Below are 23904 nucleotides of genomic sequence, written 5' to 3'. Positions count from 1 at the left end.
TCTAGATGTCCTGCCTACTGTTTGTGGAGAGATCATCCTGATTTGTTTGTGCAAAGTCAGGCACAGATACATCCAACAAGTGTGATCCCACACTTTCCAATGCATTTCCCTGCCACTTTCCTTATTGCAAAAGGCCTCATAAACTTTTGGGGAAATGGGGTTTTTGTTTTTTAAGCGTTCCAAAGCAGCTTTAATTATGCAGCCTCAATTTTCCAGCATGAGATTGAATCCCTCCTGAAAATTGCGACCCTCTGGAAGCGGTCTCAGCTTTGAAGCAAAGCCGCTGTAGATGTCAGAAAAGTGCGGCCTGGCTTTCTGCGGGCGCCGGTGTTGCTGCTGTATGGACGCCGCGCAAGGACGGAGCAGGAGCCCTGCCGGATGAGGCCGGGGCCGGAGCCTCCCGCCAGATGCCTGCGGGGAACCAGCGAGCAGACCGGGGCAGAGAGCATCGTTGCCCCGACGGCGGAGGGCGGAGCCTAGAGGCCCAGCGACAGCGCCGCCCCCGCCCCGCATTCGCCGCCTCCCCTTGGAAAGCCGTCCCGTGGCAGGGAGTTCCGCAGGCGGACTCGGGCTCGACAGGAGAGAAGCGGCCCGCCGGACTCAGCGCGTCTGCGCCCCGGTCCGCCTGCCGCCGCGCAAGCGCACTGCCGCCGAGGCCTGTCCTGAGGGAGGAGGTGGATCATGGCCGCCTCCATGATGGGCGCCCGGGCGGCGGCGGCGGCGGCGAAGCAGCTGCTGGGCTGGGGCTGCGCGGAGCGGAGCGCCGCTGGCAAGGTGAGCGGGGCCGGGCCTCCCCCTGCTCGCCGCGCCCGCGGAGGGAGGACGGCGCGAGGGGACGGGGAGGCCCAGGCGGGGGCAGCGAGGGAAGGTCACCGGGCGCCCCGCCGACAGGCCTCCGGGGCGGAGCCAGCGGGGCGGCAGGGGGCGCCGGGTGCGGGTCCTTCCAGGGCCCCCGGGGGGAGAACCCTCGGAAATGGCCAGGATCGGGCCTTGCCTGGAGAGGCGCCCGGCCCCGCGCAGGATCCGCGCCTCGCCTCCCCTCGGGGACAGGGAAAGGAGGCTCCGGCTTCTTGTCACTCGCCCCAAACTCAAAAAGGCTGACATATTTGCAGAAGAAGAAAGCAATGAACAGGGCATCGCGTACTTTGGAATTCCTTTGCTTTCTTGGTGGTCATGCGTCACCTTTAGAGCTTGTATTTCTGAGGGCCTCGCATAAAACAGTCCGATGATGCTACTGTTTCTGCTGGAAACTTCACACATTTCAGCCTCCCACCATCCTGCCTGTGCAATATTTATTTATTCAGAGCGTTTGCTCCCTCCTCCTCAGCCAAAAAGGCTCCTAGCATGGTTTACATACAGTCAAAGAACAAGACAGTTCCTATCTGTAGACTTAACAATCTAAAAAAGCAAAAAGACACAAGTGAAAAGGTTCAGCGAGAGAAGAGGAAATGCAACAGAGAATTCAGGCACCAGTTTCTAAAGAGCTGCTCCCATCATGACCAGCTGGCCCAGTTCAAGAGGCAGGAGGTGCCCGAGGGAGCTGGGCCTCTAGCAAAGCGGGTGAAATGAGCCCTGCTTCCTGCCTCTTCCGCTAAGGCAGCTGGGTGCCATAGCTGCCCCTGGGTGACAGCTGAGAGGAGACCTGGTGGGGCTGAGCTGTCACCGCAGAGCGATGGCATGAACTCTGACTCTCAGCTCTCCCACTGCTGGAGTGTAAGTCTCTGTGGTGTGTCATGAGCTAGTACCTTGAGTTGCTGTTCCTCCTGTTTGTAGCAACTTTGTGGAGGCTTTTTTCTTTCTCCATTTTGACTTTTATTTCGGTTTAATAAATATAGACACGGTGTAATATGTTGTCTGTTGTTCATCTGAGGTTTGTATTTACCTATTTTAAAGATCTGTTAAGGAACAGATGATTGTTGTTATGTCCTGATATATAAAACCACAGAATTCAAAGAGGTTGTACTTTCTTTTCTCTTTTCTCTTTGTGCCATTCTTGGTCCACTTTAGCAGTGCAGGCTCAACCATGAACTCAACAATGCTATTGGGCTTTAGTGGAAAATGTTGTGACCAGTGTTTGTTTTTTAAAACTTTATTTGCAATAGCCAACGGCCATAGCAAAATAAAACAAGCAATATATACAATTTAAAAGACAACAATGGGTAAAAAGGGCAATCAAATGACCAAGATTATCATTCAGATAGTGGCCCTTAATCTCATTGCACCCTCAATAAACCTAGCAACCTTTGCTGTTGTCTGATCATTTAGATCTGATAAAAGAAAGAACAATGTAGCCGCAGATGGGCGGCCTGGGATGGTGAGTAGGAGTGGGGTGATGATCTCATTCCTCAGACCTTTAGAAAGGGGACAGGACAGTGTTCAAAATTGGCCAGGTGCCAGGCATATTTTGCACCTGATGATCAGCCACTTGTGTCCACGAGAAGCTGCCTGGGCACCAGGATGGTTCCTGACATCTCCACAGTTTTTCCTGCTGTTTAGTTGGAATCTTTTCTTGTAACTTGAAGCCATTGGTTCAGGTCCTCCCCTCCAGAGCAGGAGAAAACAAGCTTGCTCCATGTGACAGCCCTTGGGATATTTGAAGACAGCTATCATATCTTCTCTCAGTCTCCTCTCTTCCAGGCTAAGCATACCCAGCTCCTTCAACCATTCCTTATAAGGCTCTGTTTTCAGACACTTGATCATCTTGGTTGCTCTCCTCTGCACACATTCCATCTTGTCAATATCCTTCTTAAATTGTAGTATCCTGAATTGGTGGTCTGTCCAAGGCGGAATAAAGGTAAAGGTACCCCTGCCGGTACGGGCCAGTCTTGACAGACTCTAGGGTTGTGCGCTCATCTCACTCTAGAGGCCGGGAGCCAGCGCTGTCCGCAGACACTTCCGGGTCACGTGGCCAGCGTGGCGAAGCTGCTCTGGCGAACCGGCACCAGAGCAGCACACGGAACGCCGTTTACCTTCCCGCTATAAAGCGGTCCCTATTTATCTACTTGCACCCGGGGGTGCTTTCGAATTGCTAGGTTGGCAGGCACTGGGACTGAGCGACGGGAGCGCACCCTGCCGCGGGGATTTGAACCGCCGACCTTTCGATCGGCAAGTCCTAGTCGCTGAGGCTTTTACCCACAGCGCCACCCACGTCCCTAAGGCGGAATAGAGCAGTACTATTACTTCCCTTGATCTTGTCACTAGATTTCTATTGATTGCAGCCTAGAATAGTATTAGATTTTTTTTTGCTGCTTCATTATACTGTTGACTCATATTAAGCTTATTTCTGTCTTGTATATTCTAAAATATGATTTGCAATTGCTTTAAGATTGTTAATGTCTCCTCAACATAATAAGCAGTACTGTGGTACCTTAATTCATTCTGGAGGTCCATTCTTAACCTGAAACTGTTCTTAACTTGAAGCACCACTTTAGCTGCCACCGCACCACCACCGTGCAATTTCTGTTCTCATCCTGAAGCAAAGTTCTTAACCTGAGGTACTGTTTCTGGGTTAGCAGAGTCTGTAACCTGAAGCGTCTGTAACCTGAAGCGTCTGTAACCCGAGGTACCACTGTATTTCTTTGCCATTTTTCTCCCTGTTTGATATATTTCATTATTATTTACATACCCCCCCATCCCCTTCATCTCAACCAGAGGGTGAAGCTGCTGTTTAACCCTTGGCTGTGTCACTGTAAAAAGATCGCGTTTTGGTTGTTTATATAGTAAAGTATGTAAACTGTAAATAAATGAAGACTTGTTAAACTGAAAGTCGTGTTCCTATTTTCCTAGGTATTCAGTGGAAGACAAGGTTTGTTTCCTAGCTATGTGTTCCAAGTGCAGCAACGAAGGAGCTTGTCGCTGCATGAATACTTAAGTATGGAACTATTAAAAGAAGCTGGCATTTCTGTTCCATATGGATTGGTTGCAAAGACACCAGAGGAAGCTTACAACATTGCAAAAGAAATAGGTATAGAACTGAAGTCTATAGATGTAGCAAATGTTTTCTTTTTGTTGTTTCCCCCCAGGTAATGCTTCATGCACAAAGTTTTAGAGACTTAATAGGTAGTGGTAAAACTGCTTACATTTTTCAAATTCTTACTTCTTTCTCAATTTCTGAGATCCTACAAAATCACTGTAGGAGAGAGAATACCATTCAGAGATTTGTCAACTGTGAAGTACTTAGATGTACTTTTAGACATTAGTTATGTTACTGACACTTTCCAATTGTATGTACTACTAGTCATGCTAATTTATAGCCTGTTCCTCTGCTTCATTGCAAGGCTCCCTGAATTAAAAAAAAAATAGCATTTTGTCCTCCTTGCTTTGGGGCTATCCCTTGTTCTGGTTCCCTCAGGTCAGGGCTTCCAGAGGCCTACTTGGGGATGCCACATCCTTCAAACACTGCAATCTCCTCTACTTCTGATACCATGACCCAGGGCGAGATTATTCAGTACAAGAGTTTTGTTTAGGCCCAACATGCTGTCAAAGGCCCCTGTCTTGGCTACTGCAAAGAAGCTTTTCATTCTCTTTTCTAAAACCTAGATCTGCCTAGGTTAAAAAAAAACCCTCAAATAGTATTTGTACATTATTTAATTTGAAACAATTCTTGTCTACCCTCCTTCTATTCCAGGTACAAAGGACCTTGTTGTAAAGGCACAAGTTTTAGCTGGTGGTAGAGGGAAAGGAACCTTTGAAGGTGGCCTTAAAGGAGGAGTGAAAATAGTATTTTCGTAAGTTGAGCTTCTAATTAATTAACACAGAAAGCAAAAACATTAATAGCCCAGGGGCATTTACTATGCATAACTATTTACTAGAATTGTTTCAGTATTTGTATTTTTAGAATGCTTGAAATATTACTTAAACTTCAGCAACTTCATTTTGGGACTTTGATCTCTTTTTCGTATAGTAGATTAGATAACATGGATCTTAGGGTGATCTAGTATTTTGTGAATACTATTTTTATTTTATTAGGGGACAGGTCACCCTACAACTCTGAAAAGAGGCCTGTTTGCCTTTAGAGTGGCAATTTTAAGAAGAAATGTTAGTGGGGATAATAAATTAAATTCTTTGGGGAAGCAAACTCTTATCTGACAGAATAATACTTTAATAATTATTTTAATTGCATAATATATTTTATTCTGTTTAATGTATTTTATTCTGTTTAATGTGTTTTGTTTTGTTTTGTGATGGCTTTGGCTACACAAATGAATAATTTTAATAAATAATATTTATTTATTAGTCCAGAAGAAGCAAGAGAGATTTCCTCCAAAATGATTGGGAAAAAACTGTATACAAAGCAGACAGGAGAAAAGGGCAGAATATGCAATCAAGTGTTTATCTGTGAGCGCAGATATCCCAGGAGAGAGTACTATTTTGCAATAACCATGGAACGATCATTTCAGGTGAGTAGTCTATTTTGAGGAGAAATGCTTTTTACGCCAGTATGTTTCCAAACACAATTCAAAGTGTTGGTGCTGACCTTTAAAGCCCTAAACGGCCTCGGTCCAGTATATCTGAAGGAGTGTCTCCACCCCCATCTTTCTACCTGGACACTGAAGTCCAGCGCCGAGGGTCTTCTGGTGGTTCCCTCACTGCGAGAAGTCAAGTTACAGGGAACCAGGCAGAGGGCCTTCTCGGTAGCGGCACCCGCCCTGTGGAACGCCCTCCCACCAGATGTCAAAGAGAACAACAACCACCAGACTTTTAGAAGACATCTGAAGGCAGCCCTATTTAGGGAAACTTAATGCTTGATGCATTACAGTATTTTAATATTTTGTTGGAAGCCGCCCAGAGTGGGTGGGGAAGCCCAGCCAGATGGGCGGGGTATAAATAAATAAATAAATAAATAAATATAGAGTTTAGTGTTTTTGGTTGGGACAAAAACTTTTAAGCTGTCTTCAGAAGGATAGTTAGTAGAGCAAAACATGGATTATACAGTCAAACCTCTGTTCCTGAACAGCTCTGTTTTGGAACGTTTAGGCTCCCGAATGCCAAAAACCCAGAAGTAAATGCTCTTGTAACCAATCTGAAGTTGTGCCTCAGTTGTCGAACATTTAGGAAGCAGAAGGGGCTTCCGGTACGGTTTATGTTCGACATCTGAGGTTTAACTGTAGTACCCTAGTTCTCAATCTGGGCAAAATCTTTTGTTTTTCTAGTATGTATTTAAAAAACAACATTCTGCTATCAAACATTGTCAGTGTTATTTACTATAGTATGAAGCAATTAGGTGCCTCATAGGACATATGAATTGCAAGGTGCTTGGTGACAGAAGTGTTTATTAATGTAAGGTTTTGATTAGATATCTGAGCATCTGAGTTTTTTAGAGGTTTTCCTTTTCTGCAGTAGCCTTTAGTAAATCCCCAAATAGCTTCTTACCTGTATAAGTTTAGTAAACAGGCAAGAGTCCTTTCAAGAGAAATACCATGCATGCATCTGTGACAAGTTCTACAGCAGCCTTTTGGAGTCCTCTTGAGGACAGCAGCTGAAAGGGTCTTTCCTAGAAAATACTGGGTGCATTTTAAACCATCATCTTTTCTTATGTGCTTAACAAGAGTGTAAATAAGAGCACAGCTTTAGGGCCATGAATAAGATTTTAAAATACTTAGACTTGAATACAATTTTTCATTTTATAGTCTACCCTGGCAGAAATGGAGCCAGGCTGGATTATGAGTGGTAACAAATTTTGGGGGGGGCTAACTGGCTGTGGTAGTGAAGAGCAGGAGAGGGGCTCTTCTTTGGCTTGGATTAAAATCATTTTTGCATAAAATGAAAACCACAGAATCTGTTTCAAATTCTTATCTTACGCACTGCATGTTGGTACTAAACCTCCAATGTCTTCAATTGTCTTCCAAGAATGAATTGATAAAAACATAAAACGCTTTAGGAGTTTCCCAAAGTGCTGATCACGACTAATTTCTTCTAAAAATATATTGATTCCTACTGGGGGTAGCAGCGCCCACTTTTTTTAGTAGCTTGTTTCGCTGGCCAGTCGTTTGGGGGGGCAAATATTAGATTTGCGTTCTACTCTGCCTTTCTCTGAAAGTTCACAAGCACATAAATAAGAATTTCTCGTGTGAATGATATAACCACCTTTCCCAACCGCATTCATTGGAATATTTTCAGACAGCTGGTTTTTAGAAGGTAGTTAAGATATGATAGCAAGAAAGACTCGAGTCTCCAGGACTGAATTAGGGCCCTGTAAATTTCCAGCTGCCACACCTATAGTTTTTTTATTGACTAATTGATAACCTTTACCTTTCAGTCAACCGGCACTCAAATAGCTGGTTGACAACCAGGCTATCGTAAATGAGTTATTCTGTGTTTCTAGGTTTTTCTAGGCGTATAATTGAACACTCAGTTTCCATGTAGTATCTAATTGTAGATTTTTCATATTCAACCCACAGGTGTGTTACATAATTACTTTAATATTTTGGGGATTGTAAAAAGACCTTGTTGAAAAGTGTTTCTCTTTTCAGGGTCCTGTACTCATTGGCAGTTCTCAGGGTGGTGTCAATATTGAAGATGTTGCTGCAGAGAATCCTGATGCCATAGCTAAGGAACCAGTTGACATTGTAGAAGGCATTCAAAAGGAGCAGGCCGTCAGGGTACTGAAATATGCATTGTTTGTTCAGCGACAGCTTCTCTATAACCTGTACACATATGGTCTGTTTAACTAAAAGATATAACACTGGATCTTCAGATTCTTTAATGGTTTGGATTTAGAGTTGTGCAGAGAAAAACCCCTTGGGGTAAATGCTGCTGCGAGTAGAAATAGGCGAGGAGGAATCATAGAATCATAGAGTCCATAGAGTCCAAGCAGGAAACACCATCAGAGCACTCCTGACATATGGTTGTCAAGCCTCTGCTTAAAGACCTCCAAAGAAGGAGACTCCACCACACTCCTTGGCAGCAAATTCCACTGTCGAACAGCTCTTACTGTCAGGAAGTTCTTCCTAATGTTTAGGTGGAATCTTCTTTCTTGTAGTTTGGATCCATTGCTCCGTGTCCGCTTCTCTAGAGCAGCAGAAAACAACCTTTCTCCCTCCTCTATGTGACATCCTTTTATATATTTGAACATGGCTATCATATCACCCCTTAACCTCCTCTTCTCCAGGCTAAACATGCCCAGCTCCCTTAGCCGTTCTTCATAAGGCATCGTTTCCAGGCCTTTGACCATTTTTGTTCATTCCTCCAGGAGATTTTTGCTCATCCCTCCTCTACTCCCACCTTGCTCCAGCAGCCTCCTGTGCCCCCAAACATTCACTCCATAGAGTTTTCACCAGGCAGAAACATTCCTCTTCAACCAGCCCCTGGTTTTTATGATCTAGGACCTTTTAGAGGGGGTGAGATTTTTTAATGTGTTTTAGTTCTTCTTATCTGGTTTTAATTTAAGTTGCTTTGGGTTGCCTATGGAAAAAGCAACTAATAAAACTAATAAAATAATAAAAAACAATCTAGACCAGCTCCTTGCAATGCAGGAATCTCAACTGAAGCATGGGTGATATGCTAATCTTCTCTGTATTGTTCCAGTTTTAGCATATATGCTGCTGGAGCAAGCACAACTACAGCATCCGTGACAGTTGGCCATCCAACCTCTGCTTAAAAGCTTCCTGTGAAAGAGAATCCACCAGTTTCCAAGGGAGTCCATTCCACTCTCAAACATCTTTTACTGTCAAAAAGTTCTTCCTGATGTTTAGTTGGAATCTCCTTTTGTAACACAAATCATTTGTTCAGGTCCAACTCTGGAGCGGGAGGAAACAAGCTTGCTCCATCTGACAGCCCTTTAGATAAAGGAGGATGGCTGTCATATCTCCTCTCAGTCTCCTGTTTCCCAGGATAAACATCCCCAACTCCCTGAACCATTCCTTATAAGGCTTGCTTTCCAGGCCCTTGATCATCTTGGTTGCCCTCTTCTGCACATGGTCCAACTTGTCAAAACTGTGGCACCCAGAACTGGACACAGGACTCCAGGTGGAGTCTAACCAAGGCCAAATAGAGCAAAAAGCAAGACAACAGCAGCCATACAGTACAGTACAGTACAGTAATTGTATTATGTTAAATATATGCCCCGCCTTTTCTCCTGACAGAGACTCAGGGTGGTGGTAGTGTTAATTCTATCAATGTTTATTTTATGTTTTATTTTTTTAAATGATTGTGTTTCCTATGTTTTAGTGGTTCTTATTTTTATCTGTAAGCCAGCTTGAGTCCCTGTCAGGGAGAAAGGTTGGGCATAAATAGATATATTATTATTATTATTATTATTATTATTATTATACTACTACAACAACAACAGATTAGCCTGCCCCAGGAGTGGGTCTAATTCCACCCATGGTGGATGATTCCATCTTGCCCACAGAACCTCTCGGTCTTGGCTTTGCTCCATCCACCATGCTGACTTCAGGGAGGAGCTTTTTTTCCTTGTGGCTAGCAGGGAAATATAGCTAATTGTAGGCATGGAGACCCAATCTTGGTGGGTTCTTTGTAACTCTTTGCTCCCTACTATGGTTCAAATCACCCCACAGTCCCTGCAGTCTGTCTTCCTGTTTGCTTCAATAGGAACATTTTATTCCAATACCAATAGCAGACTTAGAGTCTGAGGAATGCTTGTGTCTGGATCTTTGTAGCTGGGGGGAAAGTTAAGCCCCCCCCCCCCCCATTCCTTGATGCCATAATCTAGATCTGAATCTTCCACCTCCCCAAAAGAGTTAGTGAATGGATGAACAGAGGATGGTTGTGTGTAGGTGAGAGAGCGAGCAGAGTGGCTCCCTTGGGGAGGGGGCTGTTCCCCCATCTCTGGCTTATATGTAAGGCAGCTTGAAATGTGCTCATTCTTTATGAGTTTTCTTGTTTTTGATTTACCGTAAAGGTTCCTTCTGTGTTTTTTGTTTTCCAATTCCAGCTGGCCAAGAAAATGGGGTTTCCTGCTAATTTGGTAGACGAAGCAGCTGATAATATGATTAAGATTTACAACCTCTTCATTAAATTTGATGCTACTATGGTAGAAATTAACCCCATGGTTGAAGATTCTACAGGGATTGGTAAAGTACTTTCTTTTGGAATTGTTTCACTTTGAAAACTTAATTGCGGAATTTATTAACTTAATTACAAAATAGGATTTCTGAGTTTTTGCTCATGTTTTATTAAGAGGATTTAAAATCCCAAAAAAACCTCAAACTAGATTTACCTGTTTAAGATGTGCTTTGGCATTGTCCAAACACGATCCTATGCCTTAAATGGCTCTACAAACTGCAGTGAGAAGACATTTTTAGGACTGTCAGTTACATGTACCATGACAAGATTCAGAAATTTCGTCAGTGTATCCCTTAAATGTGCTCAATCTGATTCCGTTCTCTCTCTTTTTGGGGGGGGGGGGGGGTTGGCTCTTCCGAGTTGAATCAGTTTGGCTTTCCCATTTGTACCCTTTGTGTAGGAGCCTCTTCTATGCACACCATTTTCTCTGACTTTCTCGTGTATGTTCTTGGCTTTGGGAAGAAATATCGTAACTTTGATGGTCTATACATGTAGCAGGATGAGGTGAAAGAGTGTAGTGCATCATTTCAGGTTCCAGATGGGGGAATTCCACTCCTGCATTTGACTGCTGTAAAAAGTTCCCTGCATGTACAAAACCAGCACAGCAGGGAGGGAACATACTATTGCACACCAGAGAGCAAGCCAGGCTTGTTTTCTTCTTTCAGGGAATTTGCATGTTACGGGACATTTGGAAATACAATATCTTCTTCATGTTAAACTGGCTCAGGACTCTGCTACCTTAATCTGCGCTGTGTTTAGATTAGCCCGCATAGATAACTTGGGAAGTTACTGTTCTTAGCATTGAGGGGTCTAAACACAACTTGTTTGTTTTTCCAAGTGATGTGTATGGACGCAAAGATAAATTTTGATAGCAATTCGGCTTATCGTCAGCAGAAAATATTCGGCCTGCAGGACTGGACCCAGGAAGACCAGCGAGACAGAGATGCAGCCAAAGCAGATCTCAATTATATAGGATTAGATGGAAGCATCGGATGTCTTGGTATGTTGGGCATGGTGAATGCTGAATATGGGAACTAAAGATGCAGCAATGTCCTCAATAGTTACTGTGTTCTTTTTCCGCCCCTCTTTCAGTGAATGGAGCTGGTCTTGCAATGGCCACTATGGATATAATTAAACTTCATGGAGGCACCCCAGCAAATTTTCTTGATGTTGGAGGTGGTGCTACAGTGCAACAAGTAACAGAGGCCTTTAAACTGATTACATCAGATAAAAAGGTAAGAACACAGTTGCTGTTTAGAGTTCTCTGTTTAACCTGATGTTTAATTAATCAAGTATTGCTGCTAGTCAGAAATCCAGGTTACTGTTTCTCCTATGAGCAGGCATCTTCTTTCAAGGAACATCTTGACCTCTAAGCACAGTCCTGTGCTAGTTCCGTTGATACTGTAAGTTAAAACTGCACGGTAACTTGAGCTTTAAAAGCCTGTAGTACTTTTTTCAGGTTTCATTAATGTTAAAAGTTTAGACTTTAGGTGGAAATAAGACTTAGCTGAAACTATCTATCTATCTATCTATCTATATATATATATATATGAACCTTCCTCGGGAAGGAAGCTATCTTCTACAGGGATTAATTCTAACTCACGCCTCCCCTCTTGTCTGTTTCCCATTCCCATCTAAATTCATATCTCATTCAAATTCCTACTCTTAGGGATTTGATCCACACTGCCTGATCTCATTGGCTGTAGTAGCAGGTGGTAGAAGCTAACCAGGGATATAGGAACCTCTCCTTGAGCTAGAGGGTAAATTAACTCAAACTACCAAATAGATACGCAGCTAAAAAGGCAGCAAGGGTGTATGCCAATGATTGTCACATGTGCAGCTGTCTGCCTGCTGGACAGAAGTGATGGATGTGTGCTTCGTGCAGCGAGCTCCTGCCCCTTAGGGAATGATTTAGAGGAAAAAGGAGTAAGAGGAGGCATGATAGAGGTGCTTGGAATTTGCCATAGTTTGGAGAAAGTTGATAGAGAAAAGTTTTTCTCCCTCTCTCATAATACTTGACTGAGGGACATTCAGTGAAACTGAATGCTGGAAGATTCAGAACAGATAAAAGAAAGTGCTTTACACAGTGCATAGTTAAACTATGAAATTTGCTCCCACAAGAGATAGTGGTGGGCAGAAATTTCAGTGGCTTTAAAAAAAGGATTAGACAAATTTATGTCTGTCAATGGCAGTAGGCTGACAAACAGAGGAGAACGCCATCATTTCCAAACGCCACGCAGTTGCCTGAAAACAGGCAGTTGAATTGCACCCTCTCTTTTTAAAACCCTTTAAAACAGCTTTGGGATAAGAAAACTGTAATGAGAGCCCTCCCTCCCTCTCCATCTGCTGGCGAAGATCTACCATCTGAAAATCTGTGAATACCACTTTGTTGAGGAGATAATACCCACAAAGCAGGAGTGGCAGATGAAATTAGTGGAATATGCAGAATTATCAAGCTCAACCAGCAAAATTAGACAGCAAGAAGAGGAAATTTTAAAAGAGGAATTGAAGCCATTTCTAGACTACCTTAAAAACCATTGTAAAAACATTATAACTTTAATCAGTTTGGAGTAAGCTCAGCAGTTAAAGTTTATAATGAGAAGAATTTGAATGTTTAAATAGTTAGAAAAAATAGAATATGCAGCAGGAATTGGAAATTTAGGGAGCCATGGATGGGAAGTTGATGGAATAGAATTATGAATTGATGTAATGTATCTATTCCCCCCTCCCCCCCTTCCTTTTTATTCTTCAGTGCTGTATTTTGTACTCTTATAAATTAATAAATATTTTTTAAAAAACCACTTTCTGTTGCTGGAAAAACAGAAAGTAGATGAATTGTTAAACTATCTAAAGCAAAGCGAAAGCTTGATTTATGGTGGACAAGAGAGATGATAGAAATTCTGTTATCTTTTTTCTTTTGCTTCCTGCCACCTAAAGAATTCAAGAAATTGAAAGTGGAGTAATTATCACTAGTCATGAGAAAAAGAATTTGTTTTGAGATAGCAGGTGCAGCTGCAGAATGTCAATACTTTGGTTTTTAATGAAGTTATGTTGAGGTGAATTGAGTGGCTAATAATAACCAAAACATGAAAAGTTTCCAACATGGTAAAAGTACTTTTGGATCAACCAGTGACTGTTGGTATTGTTCAGCAGTTGATAGCTGGACAATTAAAAACGATTGGATCAATGTTTGATGAAGATAAAGAAAATGAGCCAGATTGTGATGCAAAAAAAAGGAGCCAGAGGAATATGAGGTAGAAAATGGAAAGGGAGAATACATAGAGGCCCCAGATCAAATTGATGAAAAGTTGGGAGGATTGGATCAAGAAATAATCAATGGAAGGAAGCAGATGGTCACATGGAAATAGAAATGACCTCCATACAAGGATTTAGGGAAGAAGTAGAATGCCAGATTAGCTCTGCCTACCGTTGCCTGATGCCGTAAATCAGAAGCGGGCACGAGACTTGATGGCAATTAACTTTTATTGCTTAACACCCAGAGAGTCAGCACACACACACACACTTCAGAGGAGCTAGGTTTCCACCCCACCCACCCCCGGTTCTTGAGCTGTGAAAGGGGGAGGGCCCAAAACAGAGCTCTCTTGCAGAGCAGTAGATGCAGCCTCTGCTCTTTCCCTATTAGAGTCAGTGCCCACATCAGAGTCCCCTTCACCCCCAATCTCTGGCTCCAATGCTTCCCTGCTGGTTCCCTTGGTCAATGGCTCCTCTCTGTCCCACCAGTCTGAATCACTGCATAGCTGCCTTGGTTTAAGGTGGGTGCCACATAATTGCATAATGTCTACAAATTAGCAAACTATTCAACGATCTTCCTTTTGCAGAACAGGCATTATTTTCTTATCAGAAGAAAGAATGAATCTGTGCTCCATTATGTTTACAGTTCTATATACTTTTTTACACAGGTGCAAGCTATTCTGGTGAATATTTTTGGAGGCATTATGCGATGTGACGTGATCTCACAGGGAATAATTATGGCAGTAAAAGATTTGGAGATTAAAATACCTATTGTTGTACGGTTACAAGGTGAGCATTTTACAATAAAAGAATCATAGGATTGTAGAGTTGGAAGGGATCCCAAAGGTCATCCAGTCCAACCTCCAGCAATGTAGGAATCTCAATCTCGGCTCTGCCGCTCAGCTAGTCGCAAACCATGTGACTGCAAATCTCAACTTGGTTGCTAGGTGGCACTCCTGAGTCACAATAAGCCACTGGTGATGGGTTAATTTCGAATGCTGCTTCTGCATGCTTTGCAGTACAGAATATAGAAAAGCAGAGTCTGTAACATAATGAATAATCTTTTACAGCTTCTCTTAAATCTGTACCTTTTTAAATTGTATGCTGTTGTTTAGTCGTGTCCGCCTCTTCGTGACCCCCTGGACCAGAGCATGCCAGGCACTTCTGTCTTCCACTGCCTCCCACAGTTTGGTCAAACTCATGCTGGTAGCTTCAAGAACACTGTCCAACAATCTCATTCTCTGTCGTCCCCTTCTCCTTGTTTGATCTTCTTGCAGTCCATGGGACTCTCAAGAGTCTCCTCCAGCACCATAATTCAAAAGCATCAAATTCTTATTGTACAGAGTCCCTTTTACTGTTTAAGTTAGACATTCATTGACATACCACAAGCTTATATTTTCCTCCTATATATGAAGATATATCAGTCAGTGATGCTAAAAATATAGACTCAAGCACTGGGGGTTCATTAATAGAATCATAGGATTGTGGAGTTGGAAGAGACACTAATCCAACCCCCTGAAATGCAGGAATCTAAACTGAAGCATCCATGACAGATGCTTAAAAATGTCCAAGGAAGGAGAGTCCACAACCTCCTGAGGGAGTCCTTTCTGCTATCTTAACAGCTCTTACTATCAGAAAGTTCTTCCTGATGTTTAGTTGGAATCTCCTTTCTTGTAACTTGAATCCATTGGTTTGGGTCCTCCCCTCCAGAGCGGGAGAAAACTAGGCTGTTGCCTCTTCCATGTGACAGTCCTTCAGATATTGGCTCTTATATCTCCTCTCAGTCTCCTCATTTCCAGGCTAAACATACCCAGCTCCTTCAACCATTCCTCATAAGGCTTGGTTTCTTGACTCTTGGTCATCTTGGTTGCTTGTCAACATCCTTCTTAAATTGTGGGGCCCAAAATTGGACAAAGTATTCCACGTGTGATCTGACCAAGGCGGAATAGAGTGGTACTATGACTTCCTTTGATCTGGAAACTGTACTTCTGCTGATGTAGCCTAAAATAGCATTAGCTTTTTTTTTTTTTTTTTTTTTTTTTTTTTTTTTTTTGCTGCTGCATCACACTGTTGACTCATGTTAAGCTTGTAGTCTACTAAGACCCCCTAGATCCTTTTCACATATACTACTAGCAAGCCAAGTGTCCCCCGCCTTATATTTGTGCATCTGGTTCTTCCTGCCTAAGTGCAGAACCTTACATTTGTCCATACTGAAATTCTTTTTGTTAGGTTGGGCCCAGCTCTCCAATCTGTTAAGATCATCTTGAATCCCGATTCTTCTGTGCCATTAGCTACTCTCAGTTTGAGGTCATCTGCAAATGTGATTAGCATACCCTCAATTCCTTCATCCAAGTCAATTCCTTCATCCATTGAATGACTTGAATAACGGGCCCAGGACAGAACCCTGTGGCACCCCACTAGTCCATAGTCCATAGTACTAAATTACTCTTGCTGCTAAGTATTGCACAACTGTGTTTCTGCACCTTTTGGGATTTCTAGCTTGTGGGTTTAATGTCCTCTTTGACATATAGAGTGACACCACTTCCAGTACAATCTTGCCTGTTATTCCTATAGAGATTGTATCTAGGGGTGACCATGCCCTCTGGGGGATACAAATTACTTGCTTCCTTGCAAGAATATGAGGGACTTTGTCAAAAGCCTTACTGAAATCAAGATATACTATGCTCATAGCATTCCCCTGATCCACCTAGCTTGTCACTCTATGCACCCATTCTGGTTTCCTTAGATCCCGCTCACTTTCTTGTTGGAATTGTCTGCATTTGGGCCTTCATTATTTCACCTTTAAGAAACTCCTATCTGTCTTGGACTCCCTTCTCTTTGAGTATTTCTGACCATGAGATCTCACCCAGTAGCTCCTTAAGCTTGATGAAATTGTCCTTGTTAAAGTCCATTGGTTATCAGACCACACTCAGCTTCCCCGTGTCTCTCTATCATGAAAACCAGGAGGACATGATCACTTTCTCCCAGGTTTCCCAGTACAGTGGTGCCTCGCAAGACGAAAAGAACCCGTTCCGCGGATCTTTTCGTCTTGCGGTTTTTTCGTCTTGCGAAGCAAGCCCATTGACGGAGTAGCGCTATTAGCGCTATTGGCGATTTAAGGGCTAAAAACGGCTTTTTAAGGGGTGGGGGATTAGCGATTCAAAATAAGGGGTTTGGGAGCAAAAAAAATTCATTTTTTTTTTGGTCATTTTTCGTCTTGCGAAGCAAGCCCATAGGGAAATTTGCCCTGCGAAGCGCCTCTGCAAATGGAAAACCCTTTCGTCTTGTGGGTTTTCCGTCTTGCGAGGCATTCGTCTTGCGGGGCACCACTGTACTTCCAATTTGTCAATCAGTTCCTAGCTGTTATTGAGGACCAGGTCCAAGATAGATGATCCCCTTGATGCTTTTCCACCTTCTAGGAAATGAAAATTTCAGCAAGGCAATGGAGGAATTTGTTGGACCTTACATTCTAGGCTGAGTTCCAGCAGATATTGGGGTAGCTGAAGTTTCTCCTGACTACTGTATCTCTCCTTTTTGAATGTTTGGTAATCTGCTCTAGGAAGGTATCTTCTAAGTCTTGCTTGGCAGACTATACCAGAGCCCCACAGTAAGGTCACTGTTGTTTCTCACACAATTTTTACCCATATATTATCAATCTGCTTTCCATGCTCCAGGTCATAGATTTCTTCACAGGTATCCTCTATAATGTTCCTCCTCCTCCCTTCCTGTTTGGTCTATTCCTTTTGAACAGGTTGTACCCCTCAATTCCTACATTCCAGTCTCATCCCACCAGGTTTCAGTAATTCAGTAACTTTTAGAAGACATCTGAAGGCAGCCCTGTTTAGGGAAGCTTTTAATATTTGATGAATCATTGTATTTTAATATTCTGCTGGAAGCCGCCCAGAGTGGCTGGGGAAACCCAGCCAGATGGGCGGGGTATAAATAATAAATTTATTATTATTATTGCCTACCAGGTTATATTTGCCTTCCTTTATTAAAAGCTTCAATTTGTCTTGCTTGTTTCCCATACTCTGTGCATTTGTTTAGATACAACTGAAACCATGTGTTGTTCCCTCCAGCTGCTTCCTTCTTGTAGCTTCTTGCCCTTTAGCAGGTTTCTGAAATGCCATCTTATTTTCTGTGCACAAATGCAGCTATTATTCAAAATACCAGGTGTTCTTCTGTCATTTGTAATGTTGTCTCCCTCCCCCTTGAAGATCTAGTTTAAAACTCTCCTGGTCAGGAGAGTTGCTGAATTCAAATTATCTCAATGACTGGTTTCCGGATGTCACCAATATTTAGTAAGGTTTGAAGTGGTAGCAGGGGGTGAAGGGGACTGGCAGGGGTGTGGCAGAAACGGATAGATTCCTGAATACTCTGGAGAATTTTCCAGTGGAAAAAGTGGGTGATCCTTCCAAAGTTCCTTTGTAATGGAGAGATGAGGCAGGCAGTGCCTGATCACTCCTGAGCGTTCTTTCCAGCATTGCAGTGCCTGATTACGGTAACTCCTTGGCATTCTAGAGAGCTATGTGCTGTGAAGAAGCTGGACAAAAACTGGAACATAAGCGGCACAAATCTCACTCTGAAGTTAGCGGAGCAGAGGTTGGTGCACATATAATTCCCTACCATGTCGCAGTAAGGGCACCCAAAACTGACAAAGCTTTTGCCTCTTGGACAACTGGGCTCCCACTCTAGCCTTAAAATATATTGTCATATGATTTTGAAAAAGATTGGTTGTAAGGAAAGAGAAGCATTGTAGCTACTTCAATCAAGGCCACACTGTTGTACTAATTACTATGTCCTGTGTTTGGATAACATTGACAGAAATAACCTGTGAATCCTGAAATATAAAATCTTAACTATGTAGGTACACGAGTTGATGATGCTAAAGCTTTAATAACAGCCAGCGGTCTGAAAATACTTGCCTGTGATGACTTGGATGAAGCTGCTAAAATGGTGAGCTAAAATTTATTTGTATAAATTCTTGCTGTAACCTATTTTTGATAGGCATTGTTAACTTACCTAAACATGATGAAATGGCACTCTTAAGCTTTCGGTGTTATAGGATTCTTCACATACTGTAGTATACCGCAAAATGTACGTATGCACAGTCAGGTGGCTGTAAGAATCTAGTCCTGTTAAGGCTCTCAGTATGATCACACAACTCTAAATCGGGCCGTCTGGCTTCACCCCATCCCTGCTCTATGCCTGCTGCTCACCATGTTGGAGGGCAAACATCTGCAGCAGGGAGCCTTCTGTGCTTGTGGAGGCTCCCTGTGCAAGTTGAACCACAGAGTAAACCAGGGGTCTAAATTGTGCAGGGAGCCCCCACAGGCACAGAAAACTCCCCGCTGCAGGTCATAGAATCATATAATTGTAGAGTTGAAAGGGACCACGAGGTTCATGTAGTCATGCAATGCAGGAATCTTTTTTTGCCCAACGTGAGGCTCAAACCCACAACCCTGAGATTAGTGGTGTTTGACTTTTCAACCCGTGGAGGGCAGCTTCTGTCTACATCTGTTCATAATCAATATACTTATAACTAGACACTCCTACCTTATTCAGGATAAGAGACCGTGCATATAGCTGTACATGTTTTGAAAGAATGCGCATATAATTATGTAAACTGATGATAGTAACTTAATGGAACTCTGTGAAGCAAGTGCTTGAGGTACAACCCTTTTTTGCCCTGAACAGTGTCAGAGGAGGAGTTTGTTAGGTGGCTTTGAGGGAAAGTTGGAGATCACAGGTAGAGTGAATAGACAGCTTAGAGAGAGAAGTGGATGAGAGAATTACAGCCTTCCGTCCTACCTGCTAGAGGTAAAGCCTTGGCACACCCCTGGCTGGTCACCTTGGCAGGTGATGGAGCACTTGATGCCACAGCCCCATGGATCTCCTTCTTTGCACACCTTGATGGCGCGGATGCTGGACTTGTTCGGGCCAGTGCAGACAGTCATGCTGCCTCTCAAGCAGTCCAGCACAGCCAGTTTCTCTTGCATTGTGGGAACACATTCTGCTTTTTAGCTTTCCCACCTTGAGGAAGAAGCTGCCTTGTGTTTGGGGGTCATGCACTCAGACTGAACCTCTGCTTGCTTTCAGACCACCTTCCCCTCGCTCTCAGATCACCTTCACTTGCTCTTCATGCTCCCATGTCCTGTGCACACCCAGCCAAGGAGGACAAACGGACAATAGTTTAATTTTTTATTGACAAAAGCACGCACTTACAGCAGCTCCCAAGGTGCCCAGAATCCACACGCATGCTTCTGGCGACGATGTGGCTAACATTACTTTCCCAGGTTCAGGCCTGGCAGAGCAGTTCCAAAGGGACCACATTTGGCCCCTGGGCCTAACTAAGGTTCTTCATCCTTGTATTAAGCAGTCAGATGACTTCATCTTTCAGTGCATTAGACTGAAATGACTTCCTTTCTGAGGTTTTGTTACACTCTGTAAGCTATTTCTTCCATCTGACTTAGCTTAGTTATTCATACTGTTAATTACCCAAATTACTTTTTATTTGTTGTCATTTCACCTGTACTTGTTGAAGATTTTTAATATCTTATGGAAACAAAATATCTCAAGGTGATTTTTGTTTTGTCTTTTAGGTTGTGAAACTCTCTGAAATAGTCACCCTAGCAAAGCAAGCTCAAGTGGATGTTAAGTTTCAGTTACCAATTTGATCAGACATGTAATGGTTCATGTTCCCCAAACCCTTGTTGTGTTCAGCTTTCTAAAATACTGTTCTATTATTTCTTCTATTATGTATGTGAAGATTTTACTTGCTTGATAGGCAAGCTTGTATCACCTTCCTGTTAATATTCAAAGTGTTTGCTGTAATAAAAAAAAAGTTAAATACTTAGTTGCAGTCTCTCCTTCAGTTACAGCTACAGAAACAGATGCTCTTCATATGGGGAAATACAACCTTGAGGCTGAAAATGTGTGTTCCCAATAGAAAACCAAAAAGTCCATAGCTTGTGTTGATCTCAATGATAAACTTAACAGTTAGGCTTAGTAACATATTGTTGGCATTTGTCTCAGGAAACAATGGAGTCCACCTCCAGGGGTGAAGTCAGACTGCTGCATTAGCACTTCACTGCCCAGAAGTATCTGCTGGGCATCTTTAAGAGAAACAATTCATGTAGCACAGAATACTATGGTAATACAGATGAATGTGTTGAGGTATTCTGTATATGCAGTATATCAAATATATTTATATTCTGCAGTACAGTGAATGAACTAGAGCATACTGCTCACTATTTATGAACAGTGCATTTTTACAGCCTGTGCTTTTTAAAGCAACAACTCTTTGAACGTTGTAATTTAATCACTATGAAAGTACTGTCTTCATGATTTCCTGGTACTTAATTTAAAATATCATGTAGATTTGTAAACGAACTAATAAATGCTTGTTTCTTGTAGTACTGGGCAGACATAGTATTCTTTAGAGTAGCAAATAAAATTTATTCAAAGAGCTGAGCATTGTTCTCCTTCACATATTTATATTTAAGTGAAATCATTGTTAAATATTACTGTGAAATGCGTTACTAAAATCAGTGGGGATCTGAATGTTACAATCTTAGCACTTACATAGTGCCTTAGAGTATACAAAACGTTCAACATGTGTTATCTCTAATAGTTGTTCCACAAAAACTTATCTGCAGCAAAGTGGGAATGAATGTTATGTTAATAGATACACTTCCTTTTTATAGAAAACTTCTTTTGGAATATACGTTTAACAAGCTGCGTACAACTGGGAAGCAGGGCCAGATTTGTAACTAGGATAAATAAAGAATTGGAAACTCTTCACATGTTTGTGGCAAATGTGTTTTCATGAGTATTTGTGCAGCAAACATGTAAAGTACAGATGACACACATATGTGCTGACAAACACATCTTTAAATGCAACATACATATACATGGTTGTAGTCATGTGTGACACTTGTTATTACTTGACAATTTTCCACATTGGGTTTTAATAGCTACATGCTCAGTGTTCCCATTTAGTTCAACAATACTTGCATCTCACACCAGGTCATAGAGTTTAATCTTAAATCTATGGACACTGCCCCACTAGTTGGTTTCATGACACATTGTTCTAGGGCAGTGTCATTTTTAAGGCATTTTACCTCTTTGGCATGACTGGAACAGGCATCTACCTAGTACAACACTTCCTCTTTCCTGGGCAATTTGGTTGGAGGGATGATAGTACTATAGTGCTAAATTACTCTTGGTGCTATGCACTGTGTTTCTGCTCCTTTTGGGATTTCTAGCTTGTGGGTTTAATGCCCTTTGACATACAGATTGACACCACCTTCTTAAACTCTCTTATACAGTTGTACCTTGGTTTTCAAACAGCTTAGTTCTTGAATGTTTTGGCTCCCAAACACCACTCCCGAGTGTTATGGTGTGCGAACCATTTTTGGAAGCTGAACATCTGACAGGGCTTCTGCAGCTTCCGATTGGCTGCAGGAGCTTCCTGCAACCAGTCTGAAGCCGCACTTTGGTTTTCGAACATTTTGGAAGTCGAACATGCTTCTGGACCGGATTCCCTTCAACTTCCAAGATATGAATGTACTGAGAAATAACTCCAGAGGAACACTTCCAAAGAAACAATTCCCCCACCAGACCTTCACCCCCATACAGCACCAGATCCAGCCGTAGGGAGACCCAGCAGCATTTGGTCTGTCAACCTCTCCAACTAGGTCACCCTGCTCCAATCCTTGCGCTACCAACCCTTCGTGTGAGTCCCCGTAGGAGCACTCCTGCCCTTGAAGGTGGTCCAGCTAGGGCTGGATTGCCCAGATGAGGAGTCCTAATTGCCACAGGTAACAGCCGTGGAGACATCCAGCCCTGCCTGGTTGGGGCAGGTCCAAATGGTGCAGGGCGACGTCGAGTAGGATGATGGACCAAATACTCCCTATGGCTGGATTGGGTGCTCTATGTGGGTGAAGGTCTGGTGGGGGGATTGTTTATTTCTTAGTGTAAGGTTTTTATTGCTGTTTAAGAAGGCTTACTATTTGAGGGGGGTGGGGTTTGTTGCTGTTTGAGGTTTTCCTATTTTGTTCAAATAAAAACCTCTTTTCCCTCATATTGTCTACGAAAGATCCTTTAAAGAACCTGCAGTGCTAACTGGCAAAACAAGCAGAGAGTCCTTGAAGACCAAAGAAAGAAATGACAATTTCCTACCTGTTTGGTCTGGCTTTATTTGTAAGGAGGAACATGGCCAAGAAACCCCCTTGGCCTATGAAAGAATATGGCTGATATAGTAACTAAGGAAGTTTGAATACTTGGATTATTTCCCTTAAAATAATAGGCTTCATGTTGTGTAACCTTGCCTTTGTTCATCCATAAAGTACAGAAGCTGGACACCTCCCTCACTTTCTGCTGAGGTGTGGCCCTGGCTTGGAAAGGAAGCTTAGCATGCATTTTTCTACTCCCCTGCAATTTCCCCTTCAATATTCCAAATAATCACAATTCTACCATTTATTAATGGGAGCACCCCGCCCCCGCACATCTATAACAATAGTTCTAGTTGCTACCTTCACATACCTGTGCTTTATTTTAACTTTATTTTAGGTCTATAATTGTATATGGACTATGTTTAATGTCACCAGGTTGGTGTATTTTGGTGTATTCAATGGTGTACTTTGCAGAATCTTATACAACCAGAGGAGGGTTGCGTGAGGAGACATCTATTTTGGGGATGGGAGAGGTGGCTTTGCAGACAAGGGGTGACATAACTGGGCTTTGTAATAAATGAAAAATCTGCCCTTATTCTCTTATGGGGGACACGAGCCCTTATAGAGTCCTTTGTAGGTTCTCCATTGGTTGGAGGAAAAAACAGAGGCCAACCAGAGAATCCTGAGAAGCAAAGCAGCTTGTAAGCCTGATCTTTATTGAACTGTTGCAACAGGGTGCCCCCTTCACACACAGGAGGAGGAGGAGGATCCAGAACCAAGGTGTGTCCACCCTTATATACACATTTTAAATTGCCCACCTTGGAGTCAAAGACCACCCCTAGAAACATCATACCTACATCACAGAAGGGGTGTAGCTCAAGACCCTCCCCCCTAGATACATCATACCTACATCACAGAAAGGACGGGCTAAGGCAGAAATCTGAGCGGGTTGTTTACCTGTCTGGCAAGTTACCTGTTAATGTTTACTGGATTGATACCCTGGGGAGCCTGGCCAGTCTTTTGTAATGATAAGTAGTTCCTGAGCCAAGTCACAGGCTCACCCTATTCATACACAGACATACCCTTAAGACAGGATTTGTGAAGGAAAAGACAATGGGGAGGCTCTTCCATTTGACCTTGCAGAGAAAACACCTGGTCAGCCTGGGAGTCAAAATGGCTTAATGGCTGCTCTCCTGTGCAGCTTCAGACACGTGGCCTATATATCTATGTATGTGTTTGCTTGGTACATTTATGAACCTTTTTTGTTGTTGTTTAGTCGTTTAGTCATGTCCGACTCTTTGTGACCCCCTGGACCAGAGCACGCCAGGCACTCCTGTCTTCCACTGCCTCCCGCAGTTAGGTCAGACTCATGTTGGTAGCTTCGAGAACACTGTCCCACTATCTCGTCCTCTGTCGTCCCCTTCTCCTTGTGCCCCTCCATCTTTCCCAA

General features: G+C 42.9%; 1 protein-coding gene across 2 annotated transcripts; it reads left to right on the top strand.

Annotated features, from left to right (window-relative positions):
• The first annotated feature begins 276 nt into the window (after window positions 1–276).
• Window positions 277–21081, top strand: SUCLA2 (succinate-CoA ligase ADP-forming subunit beta). 2 transcript variants are annotated; one of them, XM_083402085.1, is made up of 11 exons: window positions 277–774; window positions 3787–3964; window positions 4628–4727; window positions 5237–5399; window positions 7473–7601; window positions 9896–10034; window positions 10865–11026; window positions 11119–11261; window positions 13947–14067; window positions 18146–18234; window positions 19881–21081. In XM_083402085.1, the coding sequence occupies exons 1-11, from the start codon at window positions 682–684 to the stop codon at window positions 19953–19955; spliced, it is 1392 nt and encodes a 463-aa protein (XP_083258211.1). In that variant the 5' UTR covers window positions 277–681; the 3' UTR covers window positions 19956–21081. The 2 variants fall into 2 exon arrangements, with proteins under 2 accessions (XP_083258211.1, XP_083258212.1); XM_083402086.1 differs by lacking the exon at window positions 277–774 and adding an exon at window positions 1663–1713.
• Window positions 21082–23904: the final 2823 nt, after the last annotated feature.

Source organism: Podarcis tiliguerta (assembly GCF_965153285.1).
Source record: "Podarcis tiliguerta genome assembly, chromosome: 1".
Taxonomy (NCBI): domain Eukaryota; kingdom Metazoa; phylum Chordata; class Lepidosauria; order Squamata; family Lacertidae; genus Podarcis; species Podarcis tiliguerta.
The sequence above is the reverse complement of the archived record's forward strand: the minus strand, read 5'-3'. Positions and strand labels throughout refer to the sequence as shown.